This window comes from Loxodonta africana, chromosome 4 (assembly GCF_030014295.1).
Source record: "Loxodonta africana isolate mLoxAfr1 chromosome 4, mLoxAfr1.hap2, whole genome shotgun sequence".
NCBI classification, from domain to species: Eukaryota; Metazoa; Chordata; class Mammalia; order Proboscidea; family Elephantidae; genus Loxodonta; species Loxodonta africana.
Window position 1 is genome coordinate 49053449 of NC_087345.1, and position 27810 is coordinate 49081258.

A 27810-nucleotide genomic window follows, 5' to 3' on the forward strand; every position below is an offset into this window, starting at 1 on the left:
TTGTAAATGCTTGAAAATTTCCACAATAAAAAAATAAGATTAAAAAAATATATAAACAGATAAAGAACTAACATCAAGGAGGTCTAAATAGGGCCAGGCCCCAACAGAGAAAGGCTCACTTCTAGTCCCCCATCTACTCCCATCTTCACTCTTTGATATTTAAGTCCAGGTCAGATTTCCTAATGACTGCAGGGCTAAGGTAGTGGGAAGAACTGTACCATTTGGGGTTTAAAAGTTTAAGTTACATATATATATCCAAGTATATATATATATTATACTTGGTAAGATAGAGGGTCAGTGAAAAAGAGAAAGTCCCTTGATGAGATGAACTGACACAGTGACCGCAACAATAGGCTCAAACAGCAATGATTGTGAGAATGGTGCAGGACCAGGCAGTGTTTCATTCTGTTGTACACAAGATCGCTGAGTCAGAACCAACTTGACAACACCTTACAATGGTGAGAATACCCAAGTAAAGTTTTTATTAAGTTTCTGACTTTTCAGCAACTCTTGGTTATTCATTTAACTATTATTAAACCCCTACCAATGCTATGGAGCCCTGGTGGCACAGTAGTTAAGAGTTCAGCTGCTAACCAAAGGTCAGCAGTTTGAATCTACCAGCTGTTCCATGGAAACCCTATGGGGTAGTTCTCCTCTGTCCTATAGGGTCACTATGAGTCAGAATCAACTCAGTGGCAACAAGTTTTTTGGGGGCCACTGCTGTGCAAGGCCTTTAAGGATTTCACATAAAATTAAAGGATTAAAAATTAACTGAGTATTTTAAGCCAAGTGGTGAATGATATAGCAGTTCCTGGGTGGCACAACTGGTTAACATACTTGTCTACTAACTGTTAAGGTTGACGGTTTGAATCCACACAGAAGCACCTCGGAAGAAAGTCCTGGCAATCTGCTTCCAAAAGGTCGCAGCCATTGAAAACACCCTGGAGCACAGCTCTACTCGGAAACATTTAGGGTCACCATGAGTTGAAATCAACTTGATGGCAGCGGGTTTGGTTTTGGTTTTAGTGAATGACATAATGACATTTTTATTTTAGAATTATCACACTAGGAACAGCATAGAAGTAAGCTGAAGTTGCATTTCAGTAGGTAGAAGAGGGAAGTTGAGTGATAAAAGGTGAGAGCAAAAACAGAACACTGTCTCACAAACTTGATAGTAGAGGTTAGGAGAGATGAGGCGATGGCTAAAAGTGAGTGTGAGGTAAAAGGAAAGCATTTTTTTCCTCCCCTTTTAAAGGAAAATTTGATAGGAACTAGGGTGTAGTAATAAGGAAGAATTTGATATAAGACAAGTGATAAACTATGGAGAAAGTCCCAGAGGTCACCAAAAGGCATATTTACAGAAAATATGATTGGCCTTAAATAAGAAAGGAGATTTTCATTGCTGAATTATACAGATTACAAGATATGATGATGGTTGTAGATACAGGTATGTTGTGTGCCATCAAGTTGATTCTGCCTCATAGTGACCCTGTAGTAATTCTATAAAAAAAAAAAAAAAATATATATAGGACACAGTAAAACTCCCCCATAGGGTTTCCTAGGCTGTAATCTTTACAAGAGCTGATCGCCATGTCTCTTTTCCTGTGGAGTGGCTGATAGGTTCAACAGCCAGCATTCTGGTTAGCAGCTGAATGCTTAACCATTGTACTACCAGGGCTCCTTTAGATATATAGACATGTATGTATAAGAGGGACTGAGAAGTTCAAGAAGATCCAGCCTGAAGAATTCTTGTATGTGGCTTTTAGCAAACTTATCGAAAGAAAGAAAGATTAGTACATGTAAGCAGCCAAGAAGAATAGTGATACAAGTATTTGTCAGAGAACAATCATGACTGTTCCTGAGAATGTGGAAAACAGAGGTGAAGTTAGGGTCCATAAAAATGTGACATCATGAAACAGGGGTGTCACTTCCCCCAGTAGAGCTCAAATGATTACTGGGTATAAAAGGAACAAAGAGGTAAATATACAAACAAAGAGGGGCGGCTAACTGATACCCATCGGCCCAGGGGTGGGAACACATTCATTTTATATATATTAAATTAATTTTATTTTCCTAATAAATCTGAGTACAAGATTAACAAAACATAATCATAAGAAATTATGCTTAATATTTAAATTACATTATTCTTACCAATTCGAGTGATTTTATTACGTGAAAGTTCAAGGTTTTGAATATTACTGCAACCATCCAAACCATGCAAAGAGCTAAGTTGATTTTTATTAAGAAGAAGAATGCAGAGATTTTCCAAATTTTCACAATTTATAGTCTCAATATGGTTTTCCTAAAAAAAAAAAAAAAGACAAATATAATTACTTTTATTTCAGTGACTTATTAATGAAACATTTAAAACTTACAAAAAGAGAATAATATATGGTCTCCTCATGAATATCTAAATCTCTAATGTCTAAGGTAACTACGCAGACTTTTCTACTATCTGGATGAAATAATAAGCAATCTAATAAATAATTAACTATTTTAATTTATTAATATTCTTATAAAATGTAGAAAATATTGAGCTAATACAATAAATTATCTTGTTTGTCTAAAAACCTAAATGAACAAGAGTGAACATTTTGCCATAGTTACCATAAAACTTATTTTTAAGATATCAAATATTGAAAAAGTTGAAGCTCTCTGATTTCCCCTCCCCAGTCCATTGTGCCCTTGAAGACTCAATATCAAAAATTAGGTGTATATCTCATGCATAAGTTTATTTTCACTACACAGACACATCTCTACAATACATAACATTGGCCTCAGGGTAAAGATCACATCAAGAATGCTTAGCAAGTTCCTTTGTAAGACTTCAGAAAAACAAATATGCTTCTAAAACATTAAGGGTATGTTCCACAGCACTTCTCTAGAAAGAGGCTTGTCTCAAAAAGATTTATAGCCCTTGTCTAGTGGAGTAAGCTAATAAGAAGCACAAGAAACCCACAAAGTTTTAAAAGAAATCATTTTGACAGAACTGTTAAATTGAACTGAATTGAATAACCAAAACCAAAACCAAACCCACTGCCGTCAAGTCGATTCCGACTCATAGCGACCCTATAGGACAGAGTAGAACTGCCCCATAGAGTTTCCAAGGAGCACCTGGCGGATTCGAACTGCCAACCTCTTGGTTAACAGCCATAGCGCTTCACTACTACGCCACCAGGGTTTCCATAGAGATAGCTGAAAAGGAAAAGATGCCTCTGGGTCCCAAGCTTCTATGGGTTTTTCTCAGCCTAAAAATGGATCATTTTTTACGGAAAGAGAAGTATGCCTTGAGGGTGGAGTTGAAAGCCCAGTGGTCAGAAAAAAGAGCCCCGGAGAATCATTCTCATGGAGTAAAACTGAGTCCTTATCAAAGAATCTGCAACAGGAACTCAGCTATGCACCAAGGACTGCTTTGAGTGTCCAGTTTTTTCCCGTTTTGAATGGAAATGACTAGGACAGTCAACTGAGCCCTGCCTCACCATTGTTTGTGGGGTATGTGTGAGTGGTTGGGGCATGGAGATACCTTTTCAATATAGTTCACAGATCTCTGAGTTGACAAAAGCTGCACCTAAGCAGATGTGCCTAAGGAACTGCACCTGAATAGACTCATCTGCCCGGGACCTGATTTAGATGAGAAGATTCTGTTTCAAGCCTGAGCCTGATGCCTTAGTGGATGAGACTTCCGGGGTCTTTAGAACATGAGCGTATGTTGCATGTGGGAAAGATGTGATCATTAGAATGCAGTTGTCAGATCTGGGTACTGCTACTTCGGTAAAACCATTGCTGTTGAGTCAATTCCTATTCATGACTACCCTACGAGTTTCAAAGTAGAACTGCACTCCATAGGGTTTTCAATAGCTGTGATCTTTTGGAAGTAGATCACTAGGCCTTTCTTGTGAGGTGTCTCTGAGTGCCCCTGATAAACCCTGCATCCCAATATTCATACGACCACACAGCTCCTCCCACACTAACTTCGGGCTTGGCAAAGAGAACATTAGCCAGCATGATGCAAGTAGATACTTGACAAGTACTTGAATATTGGAGCTTATATTTTTGGAATGCTCACTCTTGGGATTGGGACAACAAACGAAGAAGCTATGTAAGACAGACAGAGAGCCAGGGAGGGAGGAAGAAGTGAAGGAAGGAGAAGAAGAAAGAGAGATACTGATTGATTATAACCTCCCTGCCATTCCTGCCAAAGCTCCAGACGTACAAGTGAAGGTATTTTGGAAATTTCAGACCCAGCTGTTATCTGACTGCAATTACTTGAGATCCAGTCAGCATAATACGAAGCAGAAGAAATTTCCAGCCAAGCCTGGATTAAATCCATGGCCCACAGAACCATAAGCACATAAGATGGTTGTTCTTTTAAGCTACTAAGTAATGGGGTTGTTGGTTATGCAGCAAAAAGTTACAAAAGTAATAACTATCTTATCTGCAAACAGAGGTATGTAATTTCCAGTTCATACCATCGAATTACCTTCCCTCTCTGATTCTCACAAATTTAGGCCTCTGATATCTTTAGACTCTAAGTTATGGGTTATTTTAGTAAACATTTCTCCAGAACTTTCATTTCTGAAATATAAACATCAATCCATTCATATTTTATTAAAAGATAAATAATTAACAGAACTAAAGGAATACCTGTACATCAATGTACTTCAGGTTTTTGCAGTTACTCAGGCCGTGCAAAGAAGTTAATCCACACCGTCGAAGAGACAGAAACTGCAGATTTGTACACTCTGCCAGCGTAGACAGACTACAACCCGGCAAATCTTGAAAAGTAACTGTTGTAACCTAGGCAAATTCAAGAGAATTGGAATGCACAACATTATTTCACAATACTGAATAAAAAACCTATATTAGCCTTGCAAAATTGCTTTAAAAAATTCATCTAAGAAAAGTTATACTATATGTTAAAACCCACATTTATTAACAACTCAATTTCTGTTAAGCTATCTGGACCCTTTTGTTTCTCACATAGAAAGGCAAAATAATGCAATCACTTGTGACCAATTCAAATTCAAAACTAAAATGCATAGACGCAATAATACAGTTATATATTAGCTCACTGCCTAATTTTTCAGCAAAATCACTTTCCTTATTTTTCATGGCTTTGGCACATAAACTACCTTAATCTTCAGAATTTTGCTATATAAATATTTATGATCTGTGTTTGACAGTAAGCTACAGATCCCTGGATAGTCCTAGAAGCCACGACAGGTCAGGGGGTAGATTTTAAGTCCAACCTACCATGCTTCAACTAGCATAGCTCAGCTATCTTAAAAAAGAAAATGAAAAAAAGAAAGTCTGATTGAGAAGAGATATTATAGAAACTATAATAAATAGAACTACGTAAAAATAATCAGGGAATAAAATTCTGACTTGAAAAGAAAGACCAGACTTGCTGGCCTCACACAGACTACAGAAACCCTGAGAGTATGGCTCCCGGACACCTCTTCACTTCAGCAGTGAGGTTACTCCTGAGGTTCATCCTTCAGCCAAGAATTGAACCGGACCGTGGAACAAGACAAGACTAGGGGAGTGCACCAGCACTGGGGCAGGGACTGGAAGGCAGGAGGGAACAGGAAAGCTGGTGACAGGTAACCTAGGGCTGAGAGGGCAAAGTGTTGACATGTTGTGGGGTTGTTAACCAATGTCATACAGCAATGTGTTTGCCGACTGTTTGATGAGAGGCTAGTTTGTTTGGAAAACCTTCACCTAAAGTTAAAAAAAAAAAAAACGAAGAGTAAATAAATAAAGTTAACCCCAGCCCTGGGGGGAAAAAAATCAGGGAATAGTACAATATGCCCACTTCTTAATTGACATGATTAGGTTCCAAAGACCAGGTCATTATACAAAAGTTGATGTTATGCAAAAATGGTTGATGACTACATCTGATCCCAAAACAGAGGATGACTACATCATTACATAGCTGCCAAATCACATCATTACATAACTGCCAAACCACTGAGAACCACTGCCCAGACAAGCTGACACATAAACTTTACTCTCACAATCAGGATTACTCTTGTCTCGCATCTCGGCATTTATTACTGCAAGATGTATGTCATTAATGTGCAAAATAGTCAGATAGATTTTTTATTGTTGTCATAAATGTGAAATGTCAGATAACGAGATAGCCAATAAGTGAGGAATAGGTGTATAAACAACATCCTATCACAAGACTTATGTATTATAAAGGCATGCATCATGATTTACTAGTAAATAATGTGATTTTACCCAGAGCATACAGAATTTGTGGCATAGAAAATTACCAACAGTGTTTTTTCCCCTGTATTTTTCAGGCTACATATACATAAAAACTCACTGTCGAGCTGATTCCGACTCATAGTAACCCTACAGGACAGAGTAGAACTGCCCCCATAGGGTTTCCAAGGAGCAGATGGTAGGTTCAAACACAGCTAGTAAATGGCAGGAATAAAATTAGAATCCTCCACATTTAGGCTTATAGGCCCCTTGAACACAAGCTTCAAGTTAATAAAAAAAAAGATAAATCAAAGCTTTTTATAGTGCTTCATTGAGGGAGAAAATGTTCTGAATAATTTCGACTGGAAAGATCTTTTAAACGCAGTCTTTCTTAAATGGAGTTAGCAACTTAACTGATTAAGAGGCAGAATTATTGGATATAAAATATACCTTCTATTAAGAATTGATAAATTACATTTAGAGAATCGATTGCAACTAAATACAAAAAAATTATTTTAAAATAAGAAATACCTGCTGTAATGTATTCCAAGGGCCACACTGAAGAATTTCTAATATATTCAAAGGGGGTAAGGTGTTGGCTGGACATTTCACAGATCTTTTTTTTTTAACAATTTTCTTTTGCTGATGTTTCATGAAAATTTCAAACCAGGGTTTAAATGATTTCATCCAAGCTAGCCTCTTTTCTTCAATAGAAGACAGAAGCGTCGGCTCTGGTATAGAGCAGGTCATGTTACCTTCACGTTCAGATCTATTCTCATGGCAATCTTCTGGAATTTCTTTAATTTCAGATTTAACAGAGTTTGCTTCTTTAGAAACCAAGGAGCTTTTTGCATTATAGATACTTGAGTTTTCACAATGAGCTTGTCTGTTTAAAATACAGTCTTGCTTGTGTATTGTGGTTTCTATATTTATGGTGTCACTGGTGTTAAAAATCACAATGTCACTATTCAGAGCATTGCCTTTTGAATTCTCAATTTTATTGGATTTTAAATTAATTTCTTCTTCTTGTAGTACTTTTCCTACATTTTCAGAACTTTCTAATTCTAGTGGTAGTAATTTTTGTTTCATTGAAATCACTGAAATACTATTCTCTTCATGTAATGTTCCATTCTGCTCTGGTATTTTTTCTTTTTCTATTTCTTGTACTTTTTTCTGTTGATTATCTTTGATTATTTTCTGTGTTTCATTGTTTCCTGTCTCATTAATTTCTTGATTATGCTCTAGTATTTGCCTTTTTTGTTCCACATTCTCATCTGTGGCATGTTTCAGTTTTCCCTCTTTTTGTATTTGAGATTTTAATTCTTGTAACTTCAACTGTTCTTTCACATTTTCTTTTAGATCTGGGCTTTCCAATTCAAGTTGTTTGTCTATATTTTCATACTTTGTTTTTAGACTGGTCAATTTTTCTGAATATTGTTGTTTTGGTAGATTTTCATTTTTTTCTTCCTCTTTTAATTCTGCCAAAATTGTTTGGTTGGATATATACTGTTTTAATTGTTCTTGTATTGGTTCTTTCAATACTAGCTGTCTACCTACACTTTCCCTCATATTTGATTTCTCATCTATTACTAGCCAGAGGGGAGTATCTTCCTGATACTTTGATTTCTCATCCCCTAGTGTTTTGGCTATATCATTCTTATTCTTTGATGTACCTTCAACAGTTAAATGTTTGCTGTTATGTTCTCCCTTCTTTAATGTCTCACTTGTTAGCTGTTTACCTGTATCTTCTCTGATTCTTAATTTTTCCTTGAGTAATACTTGTTCTCTTTCTAGTCTCAGAATATTCTTCTTTTCTTCATATTCTTTTTGCCTCTTTTTAAGTTCCTCTTCTTTTTGCTTTTTTTCCTCTTCTTCTATCCTTTGCTCTTCTTCTAGTCTTTTTCGTTTTTCTTCTTCCCTCTGTCGGATTTTTGCTTCCTTGTCTTTCCACTCTTGTGCTTTCTTTTTCTTATTTTCCACTCGTTCTTTTATGATTGGGCTATATTTTTGATAAGCTAAAAATGCTTTATAATTAGCTTGGATTTTTATGGCTGCATCATGCTGCAGTTTTAACAAACGCATTTTTTCTTTTTCCTGTAGGTCTTTAAATCTTGCTCTTTCCTGTTCCACTTGTAAATGCAAGTTTTTAATAAACTCCTAAAATAAAGTAATATAAGTAATGATAAGCATACAATAAAATGTGCAATGCTATTACAGTATCATCTAAAATGAAAATTGAAAATGAATACCAAAACTAAATTCTCATAATGAAGTTACAATAAAATTCACTTAGAATAACTGAACTCATTTAATTTTAATAGTATCAATTTTTACAATATTTAGGAGTTTGGCTTAACAGTTGAGCTAATACTCTAATATAGCAATAAAGGTAATATATGTGTGTGTATATAGATTATATATGCGATGTAAAATAACATATAAAATCAGAATGACACAGAAAGGAGGCAACAGAAACCCCTGGCCAGATTACATGTATGAGAAAATGACTTCAAATATTTCCAAGATGAGAGTTCTTATAAAGGAGACTCCTAGAGATAGCACTGGGACTGCAGAAGAAGGGAATTATTTTGTGATAGTATGATACAAACAAAGCCAGGGTGTCCACACATACAAACAATATGCAGAACCAGACTAGCCATATGTCTTAGCCCTCCTCAACTATCAAAGTCAGAATCCATAAACATATACTACATTGCTGAATTAGATAACTTGGAGTTAGGTGAGAAACTTTCATTACTACTAAAGTCATAAAACAAAAGTAAACAGATGAACAAAATTCAGCATATATTTGAGGGATTATGAAAGATTTTATATACTTTATTCATGCAATTACTGAAGATAATTTCAAATAAAAACTGTGAATAAAAGCAAAACTTAATAAAAATATCACTAGAATCATCTTAAATTCAAGGGAGTTATTTAACACAGTTCATCAAAAAATGAAGTAGCCTTTCATAACATAATTTTCAGTCATAATGAATGTTCAAAACTATCTTCAAACTTTAAAGAAAAATTTTAGAATTACAATTTTATATAAACATGTTTACTCACTGGGCCAGTTTATTTTCATTTATAAGATATTATACTTCAAAGAAAGTTTCTGAGGACTTTTAGTGAGATTTTAAAGCTTTGCTAATTAAATTCTAGATCTGCTAAAAAAAATTTTTATGTTAAATGCCCATTTCAAGGTTAATAATTTATTTGAAATGAAAAATGATTATTGCACTGATTAAAAAGAACAAACAGGTACCTCGTGCTGTTTAAATTTCTCCTCCCACATTTTTTCTTCTTTCTGTAGTTCTTCATTCATCTTGTCTTGCTCTTGCTGAACATGTGATGATATTTAAGTGTTATTATATTCAAATATGAAAGAATATTAAGTTCATGATATATGATTCTCACAACATATATTTTTTAAAAAATGTTTAAAGATGACAATCCACCCAGTGATTCTTAGTTATTAGTACTGGGAGAGCAACTTTAATTTCAACCTGAAGTGTGATACATAATAACTAGGGTTCCCACTCTGAGCACATAAAAACACTGTTTGGAATCTGGAAAAAAGTATTTATATCAATACGTTTACATAATAAAATGCATTGGCTAGAAATACAGTTGGGTACTGCAAAAGTTTTATATAGTAATGTTTATAAAATGGGTTTTGCCTACAAGTTGTTTTCTCTACACATCATTCCTTTTAACTGGCATGATAAGCCAGTTGATTGGATAATGGTTTCCTTTCAATAACTATTAGTATCTTTGTCAAGGCTCTTCAGGTATTGTATTTGTAAAATACAATACCTTTCTCCAAAAACTTTAAATTTAATATGGAGACATTATTATAAGTTCACAAATTACTCCAAATTTAACAGAATAACTTTATTGCAAGAAAAGAGCTATGAAGGATCACAGCGAGGATAGGTGTTATAATTAGAGGACCATGAAAGGCTTTGTGCCAAAGATTATAAGTGAAATAAGTAGGATTTCAAGAGGTGAAGATGGCATTTTGGGCATTCACTAAAAGTTTTGAACGAGGAAAATTATTAGAGCTCTGTTTTCTGAAAAATCATAGTTTTAGTTTGGATAGAAATGGGGAGTGAGACAAAAAAACAGGAAAGAGACCAGTGTGGAAATACTGGAGATATTCATGTGAGAATAAATGAGGGCCTTCTTTTTTTCCATAGACAAGTGGCAGCAGTAAGAATAACTGCAGAGACAACATAAACGTGAAATTGCCAGTTGACAGTATACAAAGGAAGTGGGAAAACTCTTTGGACATTATGGTCTGTGGGACCTTTTAATGGGATTTAAGCCAAGAGAAAACATTTTTATAAATGTCACTCTGACAGCACTATGGTGGAGGAGTTTGAAGAATATAAGACCAAAGGTAGAGAGATCAACTACAGAGTACAGTAAATATTCTGTGTAGAGAATAGAAGAGCCTGAACTAAGGAGTAGCAGTAGATAGATAGATGAAAAGATGCATAGCATAGGTATTAGAGAGGAGCAGGTAATAAAAGAGAGGGAAGAGTAAAAAATAGCCCTCATTTTTCTAGCTTGGTCAACTGATCAAAATAAAGTGAAGAAAATATTTTGCATCCCATTAGGCGAATGACATCTAGGGTCTTAAAGCTTGTGAGCGGCCATCTACAATACATCAATTGGTCCCAATCCACTTGGAGCAAAGGAGAATGAAGAACACCAAAGACACAAGGAAAATATTAGCCCAAGACACTAAAGATCCACATAAACCAGAGACTCCATCAGCCTGAGACCAGAACTAGATTCTGTCCAGCCACCACGAATGGCCGCCCTGACAGGGAACAAAGCAGAGTGTCCTGGACAGAGCAGGAGAAAAGTGTGGAGCAGAACTCAAATTCATGTAAGAAGGCTAAAGTTAATTGTCTGAAAGACGGGAGGAACCCCTAGAATTATGGCCCCCAGATGCTCTGTTAACCCCGAACTAAAACCATTCTTGAAGCCCACTCTTCAGACAAAGATTAGACTGACTATGAAACATAAAATAATACTGATGAAGAGTGTGCTTCTTAGTTCAGTGAGATACACGAGACCAAATGAGTGGCTTCTGTCTGCAGGCAGGATGAGAAGGCAGGAAGGGACAGGAACTGGTTGAATGGACATAAGAAACCTAGGGTGGAAAGGGGGAGTGTGCTGTCACATTGTAGGGATTGCAGCTAATGTCACATAACAATATATGTATAAATTTTTCATGCAAAATTAACTTGAGCTATAAACTCTTAAAGCACAATTGAAAAATAAAAATAAATAAAAAGGGCAATTCATCTGAATTAAATACAAAACGAAGTGTTTTCTAAATCTGAAAACACTACTAACACTCAAGAGCAATGATGCATTTCAGTACAAGCCAGCAAACACTATTCAATCTACACTGTACTCAATCCTATTCTGAAATTTTTAAAAAAAGCTTTTGACTTCTTGAAATGACCACATCAATCTGATCTGTGGGAAGGAAAATATAACTACAGGAAAGCTAAATATTCCCAGTTCACTACATAAAGAAATGCATGGCTAAACTGGTTCTATGATGATGGAATTGTTTTTGTTTATATTCTGTACAATCAGGGAAATACAATGTACTCAACATCAAGGGTTAGAATAGCCTGAACTTAATAAATGACTACATGCTAATGTTTTCAATACATAACACCCAAAACTAGCAAGATTTGGGTGGTATATAAAACAACTTCAGTAATGTAAGACAGATAAGGCAGTCCTGCCTGCTCTCCAGACTTCCTAAGGACACTAATAGCCCACAAGGAGGGTCCTAAAATCCACCAATTACTCAATATGCCACCACCCTGACCTAACTGTGTGGACCTCCTAGGAAAAACAGAAATAAAAAGAACACAAAACATCTTCACATCAAAAAATTTATAGTCCAAGGAATTAGTTCAATTATGGGAGCAGGGCACGGACTGTCACCTAAATGGATTACCCACTTCAATATCATGTGTTTTATATAATGTGCCATATGTCAGGCCACATTGCAAGGGCACTGGATGGTCATAACAATTCTGTTGCATTTCCCTATGGTTGTTATTGTGTTGTTGGGTGCTGTTGAGTTGATTTTGACTCATAGCAAGCCTATATGACAGAGCAGAACCGCGTCATAGGGTTTCCTAGGGTGTAATCTTTAGGGGAGCAGATTGCCAGGCCTTTTCTCCCATGGAGCCACCAGTGGGTTGGAACCACCAACCTTTCAATTAGCAGCCTAGCACTTAAAGATTGCACCTCTAGGGTCTCTTCCCTACAAACAGGAAAGCATAAAAACAACAGTTTATGCTGTAAATACCAGATTTTCCTATAGACACTAGGGATAACTAGATCCAAAAAGCAGTATCTAAAATTCCAATAAATTTCAATGAAAACTTATCAAGGAGTCCATATTAAATACTATTAACCCACAATCAATTCCTTCCATGTAAGTCTATATCAAGAGTAATTAAAGGTCAAAGAAGCTCAATCCTCATCACAATCTAAAACATCAACACTTTTCAGAGGTATCTACTGATTCAAAAAATTTATGAAAAACAAAAACTAAAATAACAACAACAAAACACTTACCTTCTGAATATTCTCTAATTTCTTCTTTTCAACTTCAAATTGTTTCAACCAGCAATGTCTCTTTTCTTCATCTTCTTGAAATTGCTTTTCTTCTCTATCCTTCTGAGCTTTAAGAGTTTCTCTCTCTTGATCTTCTAGTTCTTTCTGTTTGTGTTGCCAAGCCTCAAAAGACCGCCTACATCTTTCTTCTACTTCACAGTATCCAAAATTTATATCAGTATCATCTACATTCATGAAAGGAATACTATTCTCAAGATCAAGTCTATGAAAACTGATGCAATTTAAAGTACAAAAATAATTTCAAAATAAAGAAATAATGACAACATATTACCAAAGTAAAGGTAATAAATACGCGAAAAGAAAATACAGGGGAGAGTATACAGTGAAATTTCATTTTCGTCAGCGTACCCAAAATTTCAATTTCAGTCACATAAAATAGCCTTAAAATATTCCAGAAGCAATTAAAATTGTAATATGCATGTGTGTATGTGTAGTTAAGGAATGCTTAATAAATTCCAAGCACAGTGTATCTATTACAGTCAGCTATATTGTTGTGTGCCGTTGAGTCAATTTCAACTCATAGTAACTCTATAGGACAGAACAGAACTTCCCCATAGTGTTTCATAGGCTGAAATCTTTACAGAAGCAGATTGCCATATACCTCTCTGCAGAGTGCTGGTCGGTTTGAATCACTGACCTTTTGGTTAGCAGCCTAGTACTTAACTAGCGTGCCACCAGGACTCCTTGCAATTAGCTACACACATGGGAAATTTCTTAAAATAAATTTCAACCAAGTTACTTTATGAGGCATAAAGACAAGTATAAAAACATAATTAAATAAGTGTAGTAAAGGCATAATCATTTTCAAAACCTTTTAACTCTATTTTTCTAAATGTCAGGGAAAAATTAAAAAAAAATCTCTGTTTTCAGATAAAACCAAGCCAAAACCAAAGACTTTGCCCTCAAATCGATTCCAAATCATGGCGACCCCATGTGTTACAGAGCAGAGCTGTTCCAGAGGGTTTTCTTGGCTGTAACTTCTACAGAAGTCGATCACCAAGACTTTCTTCTGCAGTGCCTTTGTGTGGCTCAGAACTATTAACCTTTAGGCTAGTAGACGAGCGCAAACCATTTATACCACCCATGGACCTCTGTTTTCAGGTAACTACGGCCAATCACATAAAAAGTATCAACAATACCATTACGCAGTATACCTACCTGGGAAAACATGCTCACCCACAGGCAAATCGTGAGGGTCAGCCTCTGGAGCAGACTCAGAGCTGGCACAGTGAGTTTTACTTCTCAGAAATTCTTCCTTTTCTATTTTAGATAATATCTAAGAAATTAAAAGAATATCAATGATTAAAGAAATGAAAAGAGAGAGTAAATCTATTATTTTAATAATACAATTAAATATTTATACCCCTATGCATGCAATTGTATTTACTCCAAATCACTCTCAAATACAAATCTGTCTCAAAGGCACATTGATAATTACTCTCTTTATGACAAACAGAAAATGTTTTTCCCAAACACATAGACACGTTGTGTTACCCCCTTTATGTTTTTCAGAACTCTAACTCGTTTCTAATATTAATCCACATATTTTGTTTACTGCTTGATGATCATTCCAAAATATTTCTATTAATGTGTTGTTTTCCTCCTACTATATTTGTCTTTCCTGCTTGTAGTGATAGTTCACATAACAGATTGTCAATACTTTCAATATGTTAAAAAGGGAACTATTCTCTACTTTAACCCCAATTATGCATGCCATGATTTTGATCAATACTTTCCCATAATTAGATTTCTACCATACTATAGTTGAAAAGATACAGCATATCTACACAATAGAGTAGCAGTACGATAATTCAAAATTAATATTTCACATTTGAGTATTACCAAACAAGTAAGAGACATATAAATAGCTTTCACATTACTTTAAATGTCTTACGGAGCAGACATAGAGTTTGGATAAAACGAGAGAGCGTGGGATTACAAGGAATGCAAAAAGCTGAACCTGCAGAAGAGAGTTTCTCTTAAATACATCTATGAGGGTTTTACCCTGGAAAAATGCTGGGCTCTCCTTTACTCTTATTTTTTAAGGATATATATTTTTTAATCTATTTTTTAAAACTAACATAAGATGCTCTACATTTAAGGTTTCTGCTGGAACACAGCACATTCCCAAGCAAGGTATTAAACACTATAGCATATTCATTGCTTTCCTTAGAGCTTTTAAAGGAAAAAAAGAAAAAAAAATGCAATATAATTCGACTGTTTAATCTACGCAGACTTTAAATTCCCAAGTATACGTGATTTAGATCAGTTTCTAATATTCTTAAAGACTGAAATTTGAGTGGTTTTACATTATATGCCAGAGAAAAACATAAAACCAAAAATGATTTGCATAAAAATAGTTATCCTTTAAATCAGTGATTTAGCTATCACTAACTACCAAAGAGGAAAGATAGATTTCTAAATGTGATATTGAACACATTCAGTTAAAATTTTGAAAGCATACCTTCATTAACTGCTCAGAATTTTCTTGATATTCGGTTGATAATTCTATCCTTAAATGCATATCATTATTAGAAACTGTTCGGTAACTATAGCCTAGAAAAAAAGAAAAAAATACTATAACTTCAAATATTAGAGTAGGGAACATGTTAAAATCCCAAACCTTTCATCACCCTGTAATTTCTAATTTCTATCCTAGTATATTCTTTATCAGTAAGAGTAACTCTCAAAACAACAGAAGAACAGTGGAGAATAAAGAAACAGAGGAAACCTGTTATCTTTATTCTAAAAATAAAAGCAACACATTCCTAAAGCACTCTGACCCTTTATCAGCTTTCATGTTCTATACTGAAGCTTTTTTTTCCATGCAAGTACAATCTTGATTTGCTTGATATTATGATGACATCTTAATTAAAAATCAACCAAGATTCAATGCTATCTGCGACAAACTAGCAAGATAATCTTGCATGTTATTAAAAAGCCTAGCTGTATCTTTTTTTCATGCAATGAATTTTCTATAATTGTGTTTCCTTTTTTTTTTCTAATTAGGTTTATAACTAAGCATATAAATGCCAATATATTTATAATCTTTTTTCATTGTGTAAATTTTGGTAAAAATAAGTAAGCAAAACAAACCATTAATCCCCCTGCCACCCATAATTCAACCACAGACAACCACTGTCAAAATTTGAAGTTCATACGGAAAGTCTTGAAGTATCTGTTTATCCAGATGCTCAGGACCAAAGTCATTCTCCCTTCCTTTCACACCAATCCATCAATAAACCCTTTTGGTTCTGCCTTAAAATGGTTTCCAGAATATGACTAGCTTTCATCATTTATCAAAACCATCCTCGTACTACCGTAATAGTCTGTTACTGGGCTCTCTGCCTCCACTCTTACTATCTCCTGCCATCTTCTCTACACGATCACCAGAATGACTGTCTCGAAATATACCAAACCAAAAAAAAAAAAAAAAATCCATTGCCATCGAGTTGATTCTGAATCATAGCAACCCTATAGGACAGAGTAGAACTGCCCCACAGGGTTTCCAAGGAGCGCCTAGTGGATTCAAACTGCCAACCTTTTGGTTATCAGCTGTAGCTCTTAATCACTATGCCACCGGGGTTTCCCAAAATATGTCAGATATTCAAAATACTTCACATATTTATAGTAGAATCTGGGTCCATCTCATGGTTTATAAGAGGCCAAAATGGTCTTACCCCTTGTTTTCTTGGATACAACCGCAAAGACGTTTTTGTTATCCTTCAAACGTATCCTTCAAACAAAGGACACTCAGTGGGCCTCGGCCTTTACTGTTCCAGACACTGGTTCTCCAGATAGCCATCTGTGTCACCTCCTCTACAGAGAATCCTTTCCTGAAAACATTACCTAAGATAGCTACCTCCAGTCTCTTTATCTCCTTACCTCAGTTTTTTTTTTCTTCATAGTACTTATCACTACTGAGACATCATATATCTATTTATTTTTTGTCTACTTCTCCCCACTGGAACATTAGAACAGGAAAGCAGGACCTTTGCCTATTTCGTTTACTGCTATATTCTCAGTGACTAAAACAAATCCTATCACAGAGTAATATTTGTTAAATGATTATCTATGAATATATACATTAAAATTTATACTAATATTTGCATGAACTACATTGTAAAATATGACATATTTTTATGATATCTTTTTAAATATTTTTAAATATTTAAGTCATCTTTTTAATTGAGTGCATAGTTGGACACACGAAGGTCCTACTGAGCATTTAGGTTGTTTGCATTTCCCATTACGAACCAAGCCATGATTTGTGGATTCTAGCTAAATTTTCCCCAAGCATCTGTCAGTTTGTCATACTGTGGTGGCTTGTGTGTTGCTGTGATGCTAGAAGCTATGCCACCGGTATTTCAAATACCAGCAGGGTCATACCTGGTGGATAGGTTTCAGAGGAGCTTTCAGACTAAGACAGATTAGGAAGAAGCTCCTGGGGATCTAGTTCTGAAAAAATTGGCCAGTGAAAACCTTATGAATATCAACAGAACATTGTCTGGTATAGTGCTGGAAGATGAGTCCATCAGTTTGGAAGACACTCAAAATACGACTGGGGAAGTGCTGCCTCCTCAAAGTAGATCTACCTTAATGATGTGGATGGAGTAAAGCTTTTGGGACCTTCATTTGCTGAGGTGGCATAACTCAAAATGAGAAGAAACGGATGCAAATATCTATTAATAATAAGAACATGAAATGTGCAAAGTATGAATCTAGGAAAATTGGAAGCTGTCATATATGAAATGGAACACATAAACATCAATATCCTAGGATTTAGCAAGCTGAAATGGACTAGTGTTGGCCATTTTGAATCTGACAGTCATATGATCTACTATGTCAGGAATGACAAATTGAAGAGGAATGGTGTCGCATTCGTTGTCAAAAAGAACATTTCAAGATCTGTCATGAAGAACAACAGTGGCAGTGATAGGATAACACTCACAGCCCTACAAGGATGACCAGTTAGTACGATTATTATTCAAATTTACGAACCAAATGCTAATGCTAAAGATGAGGAAATTGAAGATTTTTACCAAGTTGTGCAGTCTGAAATTGATCAAACATGCACTCAAGAAGCATTGATAATTACTGGTGATTGGAATGTAGAAGTTGGAAACAAAAAAGAGGGTTGGTAGTTGGAAAATATGGCCTTGGTGACAGAATTGACACCGGAGATCACGTTAGAATTTTCCAAGACCAACAACTTCTTCATTGCAAATACACTTTTCAAATAACATAAACGGCCACTATATACTTGGACCTCACTGAAGGCAAACACAGGAATCAAATCAACTACACATGTGGAAAGAGACATTGGAGAAGCTCAATATCATCACCTGGAACAAGGCCAGGAGCCAGCTGTAGAATAGATTATCAATTGCTCATGCGCAGGTTCAATTTGAAGCTGAAGAAAATTAGAGCAAATCCATGAGAGCCAAAATATGACCTTGAGTATATCCCATCTGAATTTAGAGACCATATCAATAATAGATTTGAGGCACTGAACACTAATAATCGAATACCAGACAAGTTTGAGGAATGACATCAAGGACATCTTATATGAAGAATGCAAGAGGTCATGAAAAAGACAGAAATGAAAGAAAAGAACAAAATGAATTTCGGAAGAGTCTCTAAAACTTGCTCTTGAACATAGAGCTAAAGCAAAAGGAAGAAATGATGAAGTAAAAGAGCTGAAGAGAAGGTTTCAAAGGGTGGTTCAAGAAAACAAAAGTAAAGTACTACAATGCAATGTGCAAAGACCTGGAGTTAGAAAACCAAAAGGGAAAAACACACTTGGCATTTCTCAAGCTTAAAGAACTTACGAAAAAATGCAAGCCTTGAGTTGCAATATGGAAGGATTCTGCAGGAAAATACTGAACAATGCAGGAAGCATCAAAAGAAGATGGAAGGAACACATAGCGTTGCTGTACCAAAACCACTTTGGTTGACATTCAACCATTTCAAGATATAGGATATAATCAAGAACCAATGGTACTGAAGGAAAAAGTTCAAGCTGCACTGAAGGGAATGGTGAAAAACAAGGCTCCAGGAATTGACAGAATACAAATTGAGATGTTTCAACAAATGAAGACAATGCTAGAAGTACTTCCTTGTCTATGCCAAGAAATCAGGAAGACAGCTACTTGGCCAACCAACTGGAAGAGATCCGTATTTGTGTCCATTCCAAAGAAATGTGATCCAACAGAATGGAGAAATTATCGGAAAATATCATTAACATCACACGAATGTAAAATTATGCTGAAGGTAATTCAGAAATGGTTACAGCAGTATGTCAACAAGGAACTTCCAGAAATTCAAGCTGAGTTCAGAAGAGGATATGGAAGCACTGCTGTTGTCAGATGGAACTTGGCTGAAAGCAGAGAATACCAGAAAGATGTTTACCTGTGTTTTATTGACTATGCAAAGTCATTCAACTGTGTGGATCATAAAACATTATGGATAACAGTGCAAAGAATAGGAATTCCAGGGCACTTAACTGTGCTCATGAGGAACCTATACATAGGTTGAGAAGCAGTTGTTTGAACAGAACAATGGGATATTGTGTGCTTTAAAATCAGGAAGGGTGTGTGTCAGGGTTGTATCCTTTCATTATACTTATTCGATCTGTATGCTGATCAAATAATCTGAGAAGCTGGACTATATGAAAAAGAATGTGACATCAGGATTGGAGGAAGACTCATTAACAACCTGCGTTATGCAGATGATACAACCTTGCTTGCTGAAAGTGAAAAGGACTTGAAGCACTTACTGATGAAAATAAAAGACTACAGCCTTCAGTATGGATTTTACCTCAACATAAAGAAAACCAAAATCCTTACAACTGGAACAATAAGCAACATCGTGATAAATGGAGAAAATATTGAAGTTGTCAAAGGTTTCATTTTATTTGGATTCACAATCAATGCCCATGAAAGCAGCTGTCAAGAAATCAAGTGACTCATTACATTTGGAAAACCTGCTGCAAAAGAGATCTTTAAAGTGTTAAAAAGCAAAGATGTCACTTTGAGGACTAAGGTGTGCCTGACCCAAACCACGGTATTTTCAATTGCCTCATAATGCATGTGAAATCTGGAAAATGAAAAAGGAAGACCAAAGAAAAAAATGATGCCTTTGAATTATGGTGTTGGTGAAGAACATTGAATCCATATTTGTACCCATTCCATGGACTGCCAGAAGAATGAACAGATCTGTCTTGGAATAAGTACAATAAGAGTGTTCCTTGGAGATGAGGATGGTGAGAGTTTGTCTTATGTACTTTCAACAAGTTATCAGGAGGGATCGATACCTGGAGAAGGACATCATGCTTGGTGAAGTAGAGGGTCAGCAAAAAAGAGAAAGACCCTCAACAACATGGGTTGACACAGCAGCTACAACGATGGGCTCAAACATGGAAATGATTGGGAGAACGGTGCAGGATCAGACAGTGTTTCATACTGTTGTACATAGGGTCACTATGAGTCAGAACCTACTGGATGGCACCTAATAATAACAACAACAAAGCTAATTTTTAAATTATTCCATTATTGTTAGCATAATTCAAAAAATTAAATTTACCCAGTTGAAGCAACTAAAAAATTTTAGGCATTTAATAAATATTACTGTATTTTTTTTCCTAAAAAGATGTATAAGTGGACATTGTACATCTTTTTGGAGAACAATACAGTAATATTTATCTAAAATAGGCCCACGATTAGTTTTCTTTTCTTTACTATAAAATAATAGTAACAGCCTGTGTAAAGTAATAGAATTGTTGTTAGGTACCAATGAGTTGGTTCTTCTGGCAGTCCATGGTATGTATATTCAATATTCTTTGTCAATACTGTTTAATTCAAAGGCATCAATTCTTCAGACATCCTTATTCATTGTAAAGTAACAGAATATCTGGTACTAATGAGGACTCATGAAGCAACGTGCTGGTGGCTAGTATTTATTGCAGACATCAGGAAGGTAACAAGCCAAAAAATAAATGAACTACATCCAGTTGTCTAAAATACTATACATAAAATGTTAGTAATAAATACAACCAAGTACATAGGTGGAGACAATAAATTAAAGTAATTTAGTTTTCTAAATTAGAGCGTATGCATACCTTATAGGAAAGTTATTTACCAAAAAAAAAATTTTTTTTTACAAGCAGATGAAAATTGCACTTACTTAAAACATCAGCATCTTCCAAGTCCTGAAGGATGAGCTCTTCAGCAGTTTTACTCTTATTCTTTATGATGTTAATACAGTGAAGAACTGACTCGGGTAATTCATCTAAATCCTAAAAATGTGAGTAGTGAAAGAAATTGTAAAATTGTGTATTATCACAATTATGTATCAAATATTGCATCCTTAATTGCCAAAAATTTTGAGGTAAATGTATAAATGAGATAAAAGGGCTCCATATAAACAGCACAGTTCAGATAAATACATTTGGTTCAAATTTGCTTTTCATTTTCAGGTGATTATGCTTTTTTTCCTGGAAAACCGTAAGGAAACAATGTGAAGTGTTCTATCTACATCATTTTCATGACCTTTATTTTTAAATGCCATCAATAGTTTTATATTCTTTTAATTAAATTCCAACTTCAAATAAATATTTCCAAATATTAATCAAACCTGCAAGTTTTTTTCCCAAAAATTTCAGGTCTGACTAACACCTTGCAAAAGCATTTAACACATTCCAATACTTACTTTTTGATTATCAAACACAAATTCAGCTACATTTATGAGCTATGACAGAATATTTCCAAATATGGCCTTTGTGAATAAATTTAGAGATTTTCTAAATATATTGACAGACAAAATGTGAAAATAAAAAAGAAAACATAATGCAAAATAATATAATGAAAATATAATGCAAAAACAATGTTTCATAAAAGCTACAAAATGTTTGAAGCATCTAGCAATGATTTTAATAATAATCCTGAACCTATAGACATAAAACTTAATTAAGGGACCTAAAATACCACTTGATGAATCAATAGAAATGCTTCTGATACAGAAAAACATTACATGACCTTCATTCCATCTAATTAAAAAAAAAAGAAATCTTTTCTGCCCTGCTGGATTTACACGTATTAAATCTAAGCTTCTTAGCCAGTTGTTTTGGATTTTTTTCTCTGCTCTAACTAATGGACTTCAGTGCTTAGTTTTGAGAATGCTGCTAGTGAAAATTAAGAGAGAATATTCCCTTCTCCCTTTGAGCTACACAAAAGCAAATAGAATTCTATGTCGAAAAGTAGTTCAGACAAAGTTGTTAGTTATGCTGAGTGGATTCCAACTCATCGTGACTTGATGTATGAAGAATAGAACTGCTCCATAGGGTTTTCAAGCCTGTGACCTTTCAGAAGTAGATTGCCAGGCCTGTCTTCTCAGGCACCTCTGCATGGGTTCCAACTGCTAACATTTTGGCTAGTAGTCAAGCGCTTGACTGTTCGTACCACCCAAGGACTTAGTGTATTGATAAAATAGTTCATTGACAATATCAAGAAAAAAAATTTACTCTTCTACCCTGTGTCGACACTTCTATTTGTTGTTTAACTAAGAAATCTTTAAAGACAACCAGATTGTAGAGGGTATTGCTATATCCTATGAAATACAATCCATAATCCCTAAATTTTTAATTTTTTGGATTAGTTTTCCTAGTTAATAATTTCTTACCCAGTAATAACACTTAAATTAGTTTTCTAAATGATACGAAAGCTTGTGAAGTAGCCTAATTAAGCAAGAAGAAGAGTTTTAAAATTGTATTCTTCCTCCTTTATTCATAGATATAATGAAATATAGTAAAATCCATAGTTTGGTTGGATTTCATAATCAAAGAATTTAAGAACTTTGTCTCAAAAAGGCCCAAAATCTGTTAAATGGGGAAAAGAGAGTCTCTTCAAAAATGGTGCTGGCATAACTGGATATCCATCTGCAAAAAAAAAAAAAAAAATGAAACAAGATCCATACCTCACACCATGCACAAAAACCAACTCAAAATGTATCAAAGGCCTAAATGTAAAATCTAAAATGATAAAGATCATGGAAGAAAAAATAGGGACAACGCTAGGAGCCCTAATACATGGCATAGACAGTATACAAAACGTTACTAACAATGTACAAACATCAGAAAAGAAATTAGATAACTTGGACCTCCTAAAAGTCAAACACCTATGCTCATCCAAAGACTTCACCAAAAGACCAAAAATATTACCTACAGATTGGAAAACAGTTTTTATCTGCACCATTTCCGATCAGCGTCTGATCTCTAAAATCTAGATGATACCGCAAATACTCAACAAAAAAAAGAAAAATAACACAATTAAAAATGAGCAAAGGATATGAACAGACACTTTACCAAAGAAAACATTCAGGCTGCTAACAAATACATGAGGAAATGCTCAGGATCATTAGCTATTAGAGAGATGCAACTCAAAACTACAATGCGATTCCATCTCACTCCAACAAGGCTGGCATTAATCCAAAACACAAAATAATAAATGCTGGAGAGGTTGTGGAAAGACTGGAATACTTATATACTGCTGGTGGAAATGTAAAATGGTACAGCCACTTTGGAAATCAATTTGGAGTTTCCTTAAAAAACTAGAAATAGAACTACCATATAACCCAGCAATTTCACTCCTTGGAATATACCCTAAAGAAATAAGAGCCTTCACATGAACAGATACATGCACATCTGTATTCACTGCAGCACTACTTAAAATAGCAAAAAGTTGGAAGCAACCAAGGTGCCCTTCAGCAGATGAACGGTTAAATAAATTATGGTATATTCACACAATGGAATACCATACAATGATTAAGAACAATGATGAGCCTGTGAAACATTTCATAACATGGAGGAATCTGGAAGGCATTATGCTGAGCAAAATTAGTCAATTGCAAAAGGACAAATATTGTATGAGAACACTATTATAAGAACTCTAGATAAAGTTTAAACACAGAAGAAAATACTCTTTGATGGTTATGAGGGTGTGGAGGGAGGGAGAGAGATATTCACTAACTAGATAATAAACAAAAAATTTTTTAGGTGAAGGGAAGGGCAACATATAACACAGGGATAGTCAGTCCAACTGAACTAAACCAAAAGCAAAGAAGTTTCCTGAATACAACCAAAAGCTTCGAAAGCCAGTGTAGCAGAGACAGGGGTCTAGGGACTACGGTTTCAGGGGACATCTAGGTCAATTGACATAACAAAATATATTAAGAAAATGTTCTGCATTCCACTTTGGAGAGAGGCATCTGGGGTCTTAAACACTAGCAAGCGGCCATCTAAGATGCATAAATTGGTCTCACCCCACCTGGAGCAAAGGAGAATGAGGAAAACCAAAGACACAAGGAAAATATTAGCCCATGAGACAGAAAGGGCTACATAAACCAGAGACTCCATTAGCCTGAGACCAGAAGAACTAGATGGTGCCCGGCTACCACAGATCATTGCCCTGACAGAGAACATAACAGGGAATTCCTGATGGAGCAGGAGAGCAGTGGGATGCAGGTCTTAAATTCTCATAAAAAGACCAGGCTTACTGGTCTGACTGAGACTGGAGGGACCCTGATGGTCATGGTCCCGGACCCTTTGATAGCCCAAGATTGGAACCATTCCCGAAACCAACTCTACAGACTGGGATTGGCCTGGACTATAAGGTAGACAATGATGCTGGTGAGGAGTGAACTTTGTTGTTCAAGTAGACACATGAGACTATGTGGGCAACTCCTGTCTGGTGGTGAGATAAGAAGGAAGAGGTGGACAGGAGCTGGTTGAATGGACATGGGGAATAAAGAGGGGAGAAGAGGAATGTGCTGTCTCATTAAGGGGGGAGCAGCTGGGAGTACACGGCAGGGTGTGTATGGCTTTCTGTATGAGAGACTGACTTGATTTGTAGACTTTCACCTAAAGCACAATAAATAAATTTAGAAAAAAAAAAAGAATTTTGTCTCATTTAAGTTAATCTTGGATAAAAACAAAGAATAATGAAAAACAGTAATATTTCTCAAAGTAGTATGTAGTTTCAGTACAATCCTCATTAAAAACCAAAGTGGAATTGTTTTTTGATACTCAACAAAATGAGTTTTTGGGGGGAAAGTTTAGTTGAGAAGATTTTGAAACAGCAAAAAGTTGGAGAAATTTGACCCCTTTGATACTTAAAAAAATAAAGCTACAATAGGAAAAAAATTAATGGATTCATGGAAAAGGATAGCCTCAGATATATCATATAAGAAATTAACATATACAAAAGTCACAACCAATTAATTGAATTCAACAAGTGGCACTAGAAACATTAAATAAACACATGCCAGAAAAATTCGAATTGTATCTATACGGTGTAACAAAACTGAAAATAAATTCCCATTGGATTAAGAATTTTAGTATAAAAGAATGAATCCATGATAGGACATCCTAAGCATAGAAAATTGGGGAAAATACACACAGAAAAGGATAACATGTTTGAAGTCAAAAAAGAAATTATTTCTATGTGTCTAAAGATTTCATATGTTACAAACAATTAAAAGGGTGTTTGCACAGTACTCTTTTTTACCAAAGAGCTTCTAAAAATAAATAATAAAAATGTCAATAATACAATATAAAAATGCATAAAGAATCTGAACAGGCATATCACACTAGGAGAAATACAAAGGCCAATAAGACATTAAAAATATTAAACTAACAAAATACAAAGTAAGAAATAAAATTCCATTTTTAGCTTTTAAATTACAAGAGATTAAAAATTATAATAATCTGTGCAGGTTTGCACGTGATGAGAAAGGTAGCTTCACATTCTACTTGTGGAAATGTAAAATGACAAAATTCTCCAGAAAGCACCTTGGCATGTGATAATAGTCCATAAAAAGTTCTATATTTTGACCCAGTATTTACAAAAATAACCCTATTCTTCTTGCCCAGTATAAAGACTTCTACTTTTTTGTTTAATTAGGAAATATTTTATAGCACCTGAACTACAGATATTATTGCTAAGAATATATCTTAGCAAATTATCAGAGATACGGACAAGCATATTTATCATGTCACTGTTTAAACTATGAACAGCTGGAAACAACTTAAATGACCAAAAATAGATAAATAGTTCTATCAATGATAATGGCATATTATGTAGCAATTAAAATTTTGCTTTTCATGTATATCTAATCACATGAAAATGCTCATGAATAAGAAAAACAGGATACAACATAATTCCAATTTTATTTAAAATGCACATATATTAATATAGAATTATATAAGCAATTTTCTATCTTCAATATACTTTTTATATTTATATATCGATATACATTGTTTAAGATGCTTCTAAGGTAAAAAATGAGATGAAATATACAAAACACATTTAGAAGATAAATATTTTTCTGAAAAGCCTATTCCAGTAAAAAGGCTCAAAGATCCACCACGTAGCACTTACTGTATCACTGCCATCACTCTGGGTTTCTGATATTGAATCACTAGCAATATCCTCTTTTTCCAGGGAGGAAATGCTGATTTTATCCAATTCAGCTTCTATTTCTTCTTTGAGCTTTGCATCATCATCATCATCATCATCGTTGTTTTCCATCATTCTTCATAATAAAACACAAAACCATTTAAATAAAAATGAAGAAGCTATTATGCAGGTGCAAATCATGGGTTTGTTAATTTGTCATACCAATGCAACATGTTCTATGTAAAAATGTTACGGTTCAACAAAATTTTGTCACACCTCATTATTAAGGTTTTACTATATACTAAAGAACGTGATTTTATCTGTCCCTTCATTCATTTTTTTTTTCCAGATTTGGTTATAAAAAGGCAATAGGAAAGGTCCTTTTAGTGTTGGAACTGTTCAGTATCTCTGCTGTGGTAGCGGATACACAAACCTTTATCAGTTATAAAAACTGTACAGAATTTAACACACCCACACACAGGAATACAAAGAAAACTGAGGAACCTGGAATAGGACCAGCAGATTGTATTGATGTCAATATCCTGTGATTTTATACTATAGTTTTGCAGTGTAATACCATTGGGGACATTTTACAGAATGTACAAGTGCTCTTTCTTTATTATTTCTTAAAACTGTGAATCTATAATAATCTCAATAAAAACTCTGATGTTAAAATGTCATAGACACTGGTTGATAGGACACTAACAGAACACTTGAATAAATTATGATGGATCCAGAGAAGGGAATACTGTACAAATACTTTTTTTTTAAATGGGTAACTTTAGAAATATAGCCAAAAGTATGAATTGCTGAAAACATGTGGCAGCATGGTATGCAAATTATCTTTTATGTAACTACATGCAAATACACACATGTTTTTTAGACATAGAGTTTCTGGAAGAAATCAGGGAGTTTTAAAATTTCATTTCATACCTTTATATTGAGTGATATTTTTATGAATAGGTACTATTTTATAATTTTACAGATTAGTTAAAAATATTAAATTTTATCCACAAGCTCCCAGCTGCAAAGGAAAGAAAAAGTGCAAAACGTTATCTTGTAATCAAACTCACAAAAAAAATTTGGTGTTTGTAGGTGAAAAATTAATTTTTTGACGTGGTTATAAAGCAGAATGCACACTACACAAAATATTAGAGAGGCAAGAGTAGGATGAAGATAAGAATAATTTCCATCATATGCCTTTCTCTCCTTACCTACTGGCTCCATAGATCAGCCCTGTCTGACAGAAACCTAACACGTCATTTTAAATGTTCCAGTAGCCACATTTTAAAAAGTAAAAAAGAAATAGGTGAAATTTATGTTAATTTTAATAACATTTTATTCAACCCAATATATCCAACATTTTATTCTTTCAACATGTAATCCATATAAAAAAATTAACTATTAATTATAAAAATAAACGTAAAAAGTAACATTCTTGTTTTCCATACTAACTCTTCAA

The 27810-nt window shown here is 34.7% G+C and overlaps 1 protein-coding gene across 1 annotated transcript in view; it reads right to left on the reverse strand.

Moving 5' to 3' along the window:
- LRRIQ1 (leucine rich repeats and IQ motif containing 1) overlaps positions 1–26545 on the reverse strand; it is a 213756-nt gene extending 187211 nt beyond the window's left edge. The window contains exons 1-9 of the mRNA XM_064283772.1: positions 26331–26545; positions 21082–21193; positions 15362–15453; positions 14056–14173; positions 12838–13061; positions 9482–9556; positions 6742–8367; positions 4645–4797; positions 2152–2302 (exon numbers count right to left, since the gene is read on the reverse strand). Coding sequence (XP_064139842.1) covers positions 2152–2302; positions 4645–4797; positions 6742–8367; positions 9482–9556; positions 12838–13061; positions 14056–14173; positions 15362–15453; positions 21082–21193; positions 26331–26483 — 2704 coding nt within the window. The 5' untranslated portion in view covers positions 26484–26545. The remainder of the gene's footprint in view (positions 1–2151; positions 2303–4644; positions 4798–6741; positions 8368–9481; positions 9557–12837; positions 13062–14055; positions 14174–15361; positions 15454–21081; positions 21194–26330) is intronic.
- Between the last annotated feature and the right edge of the window lie 1265 nt (positions 26546–27810).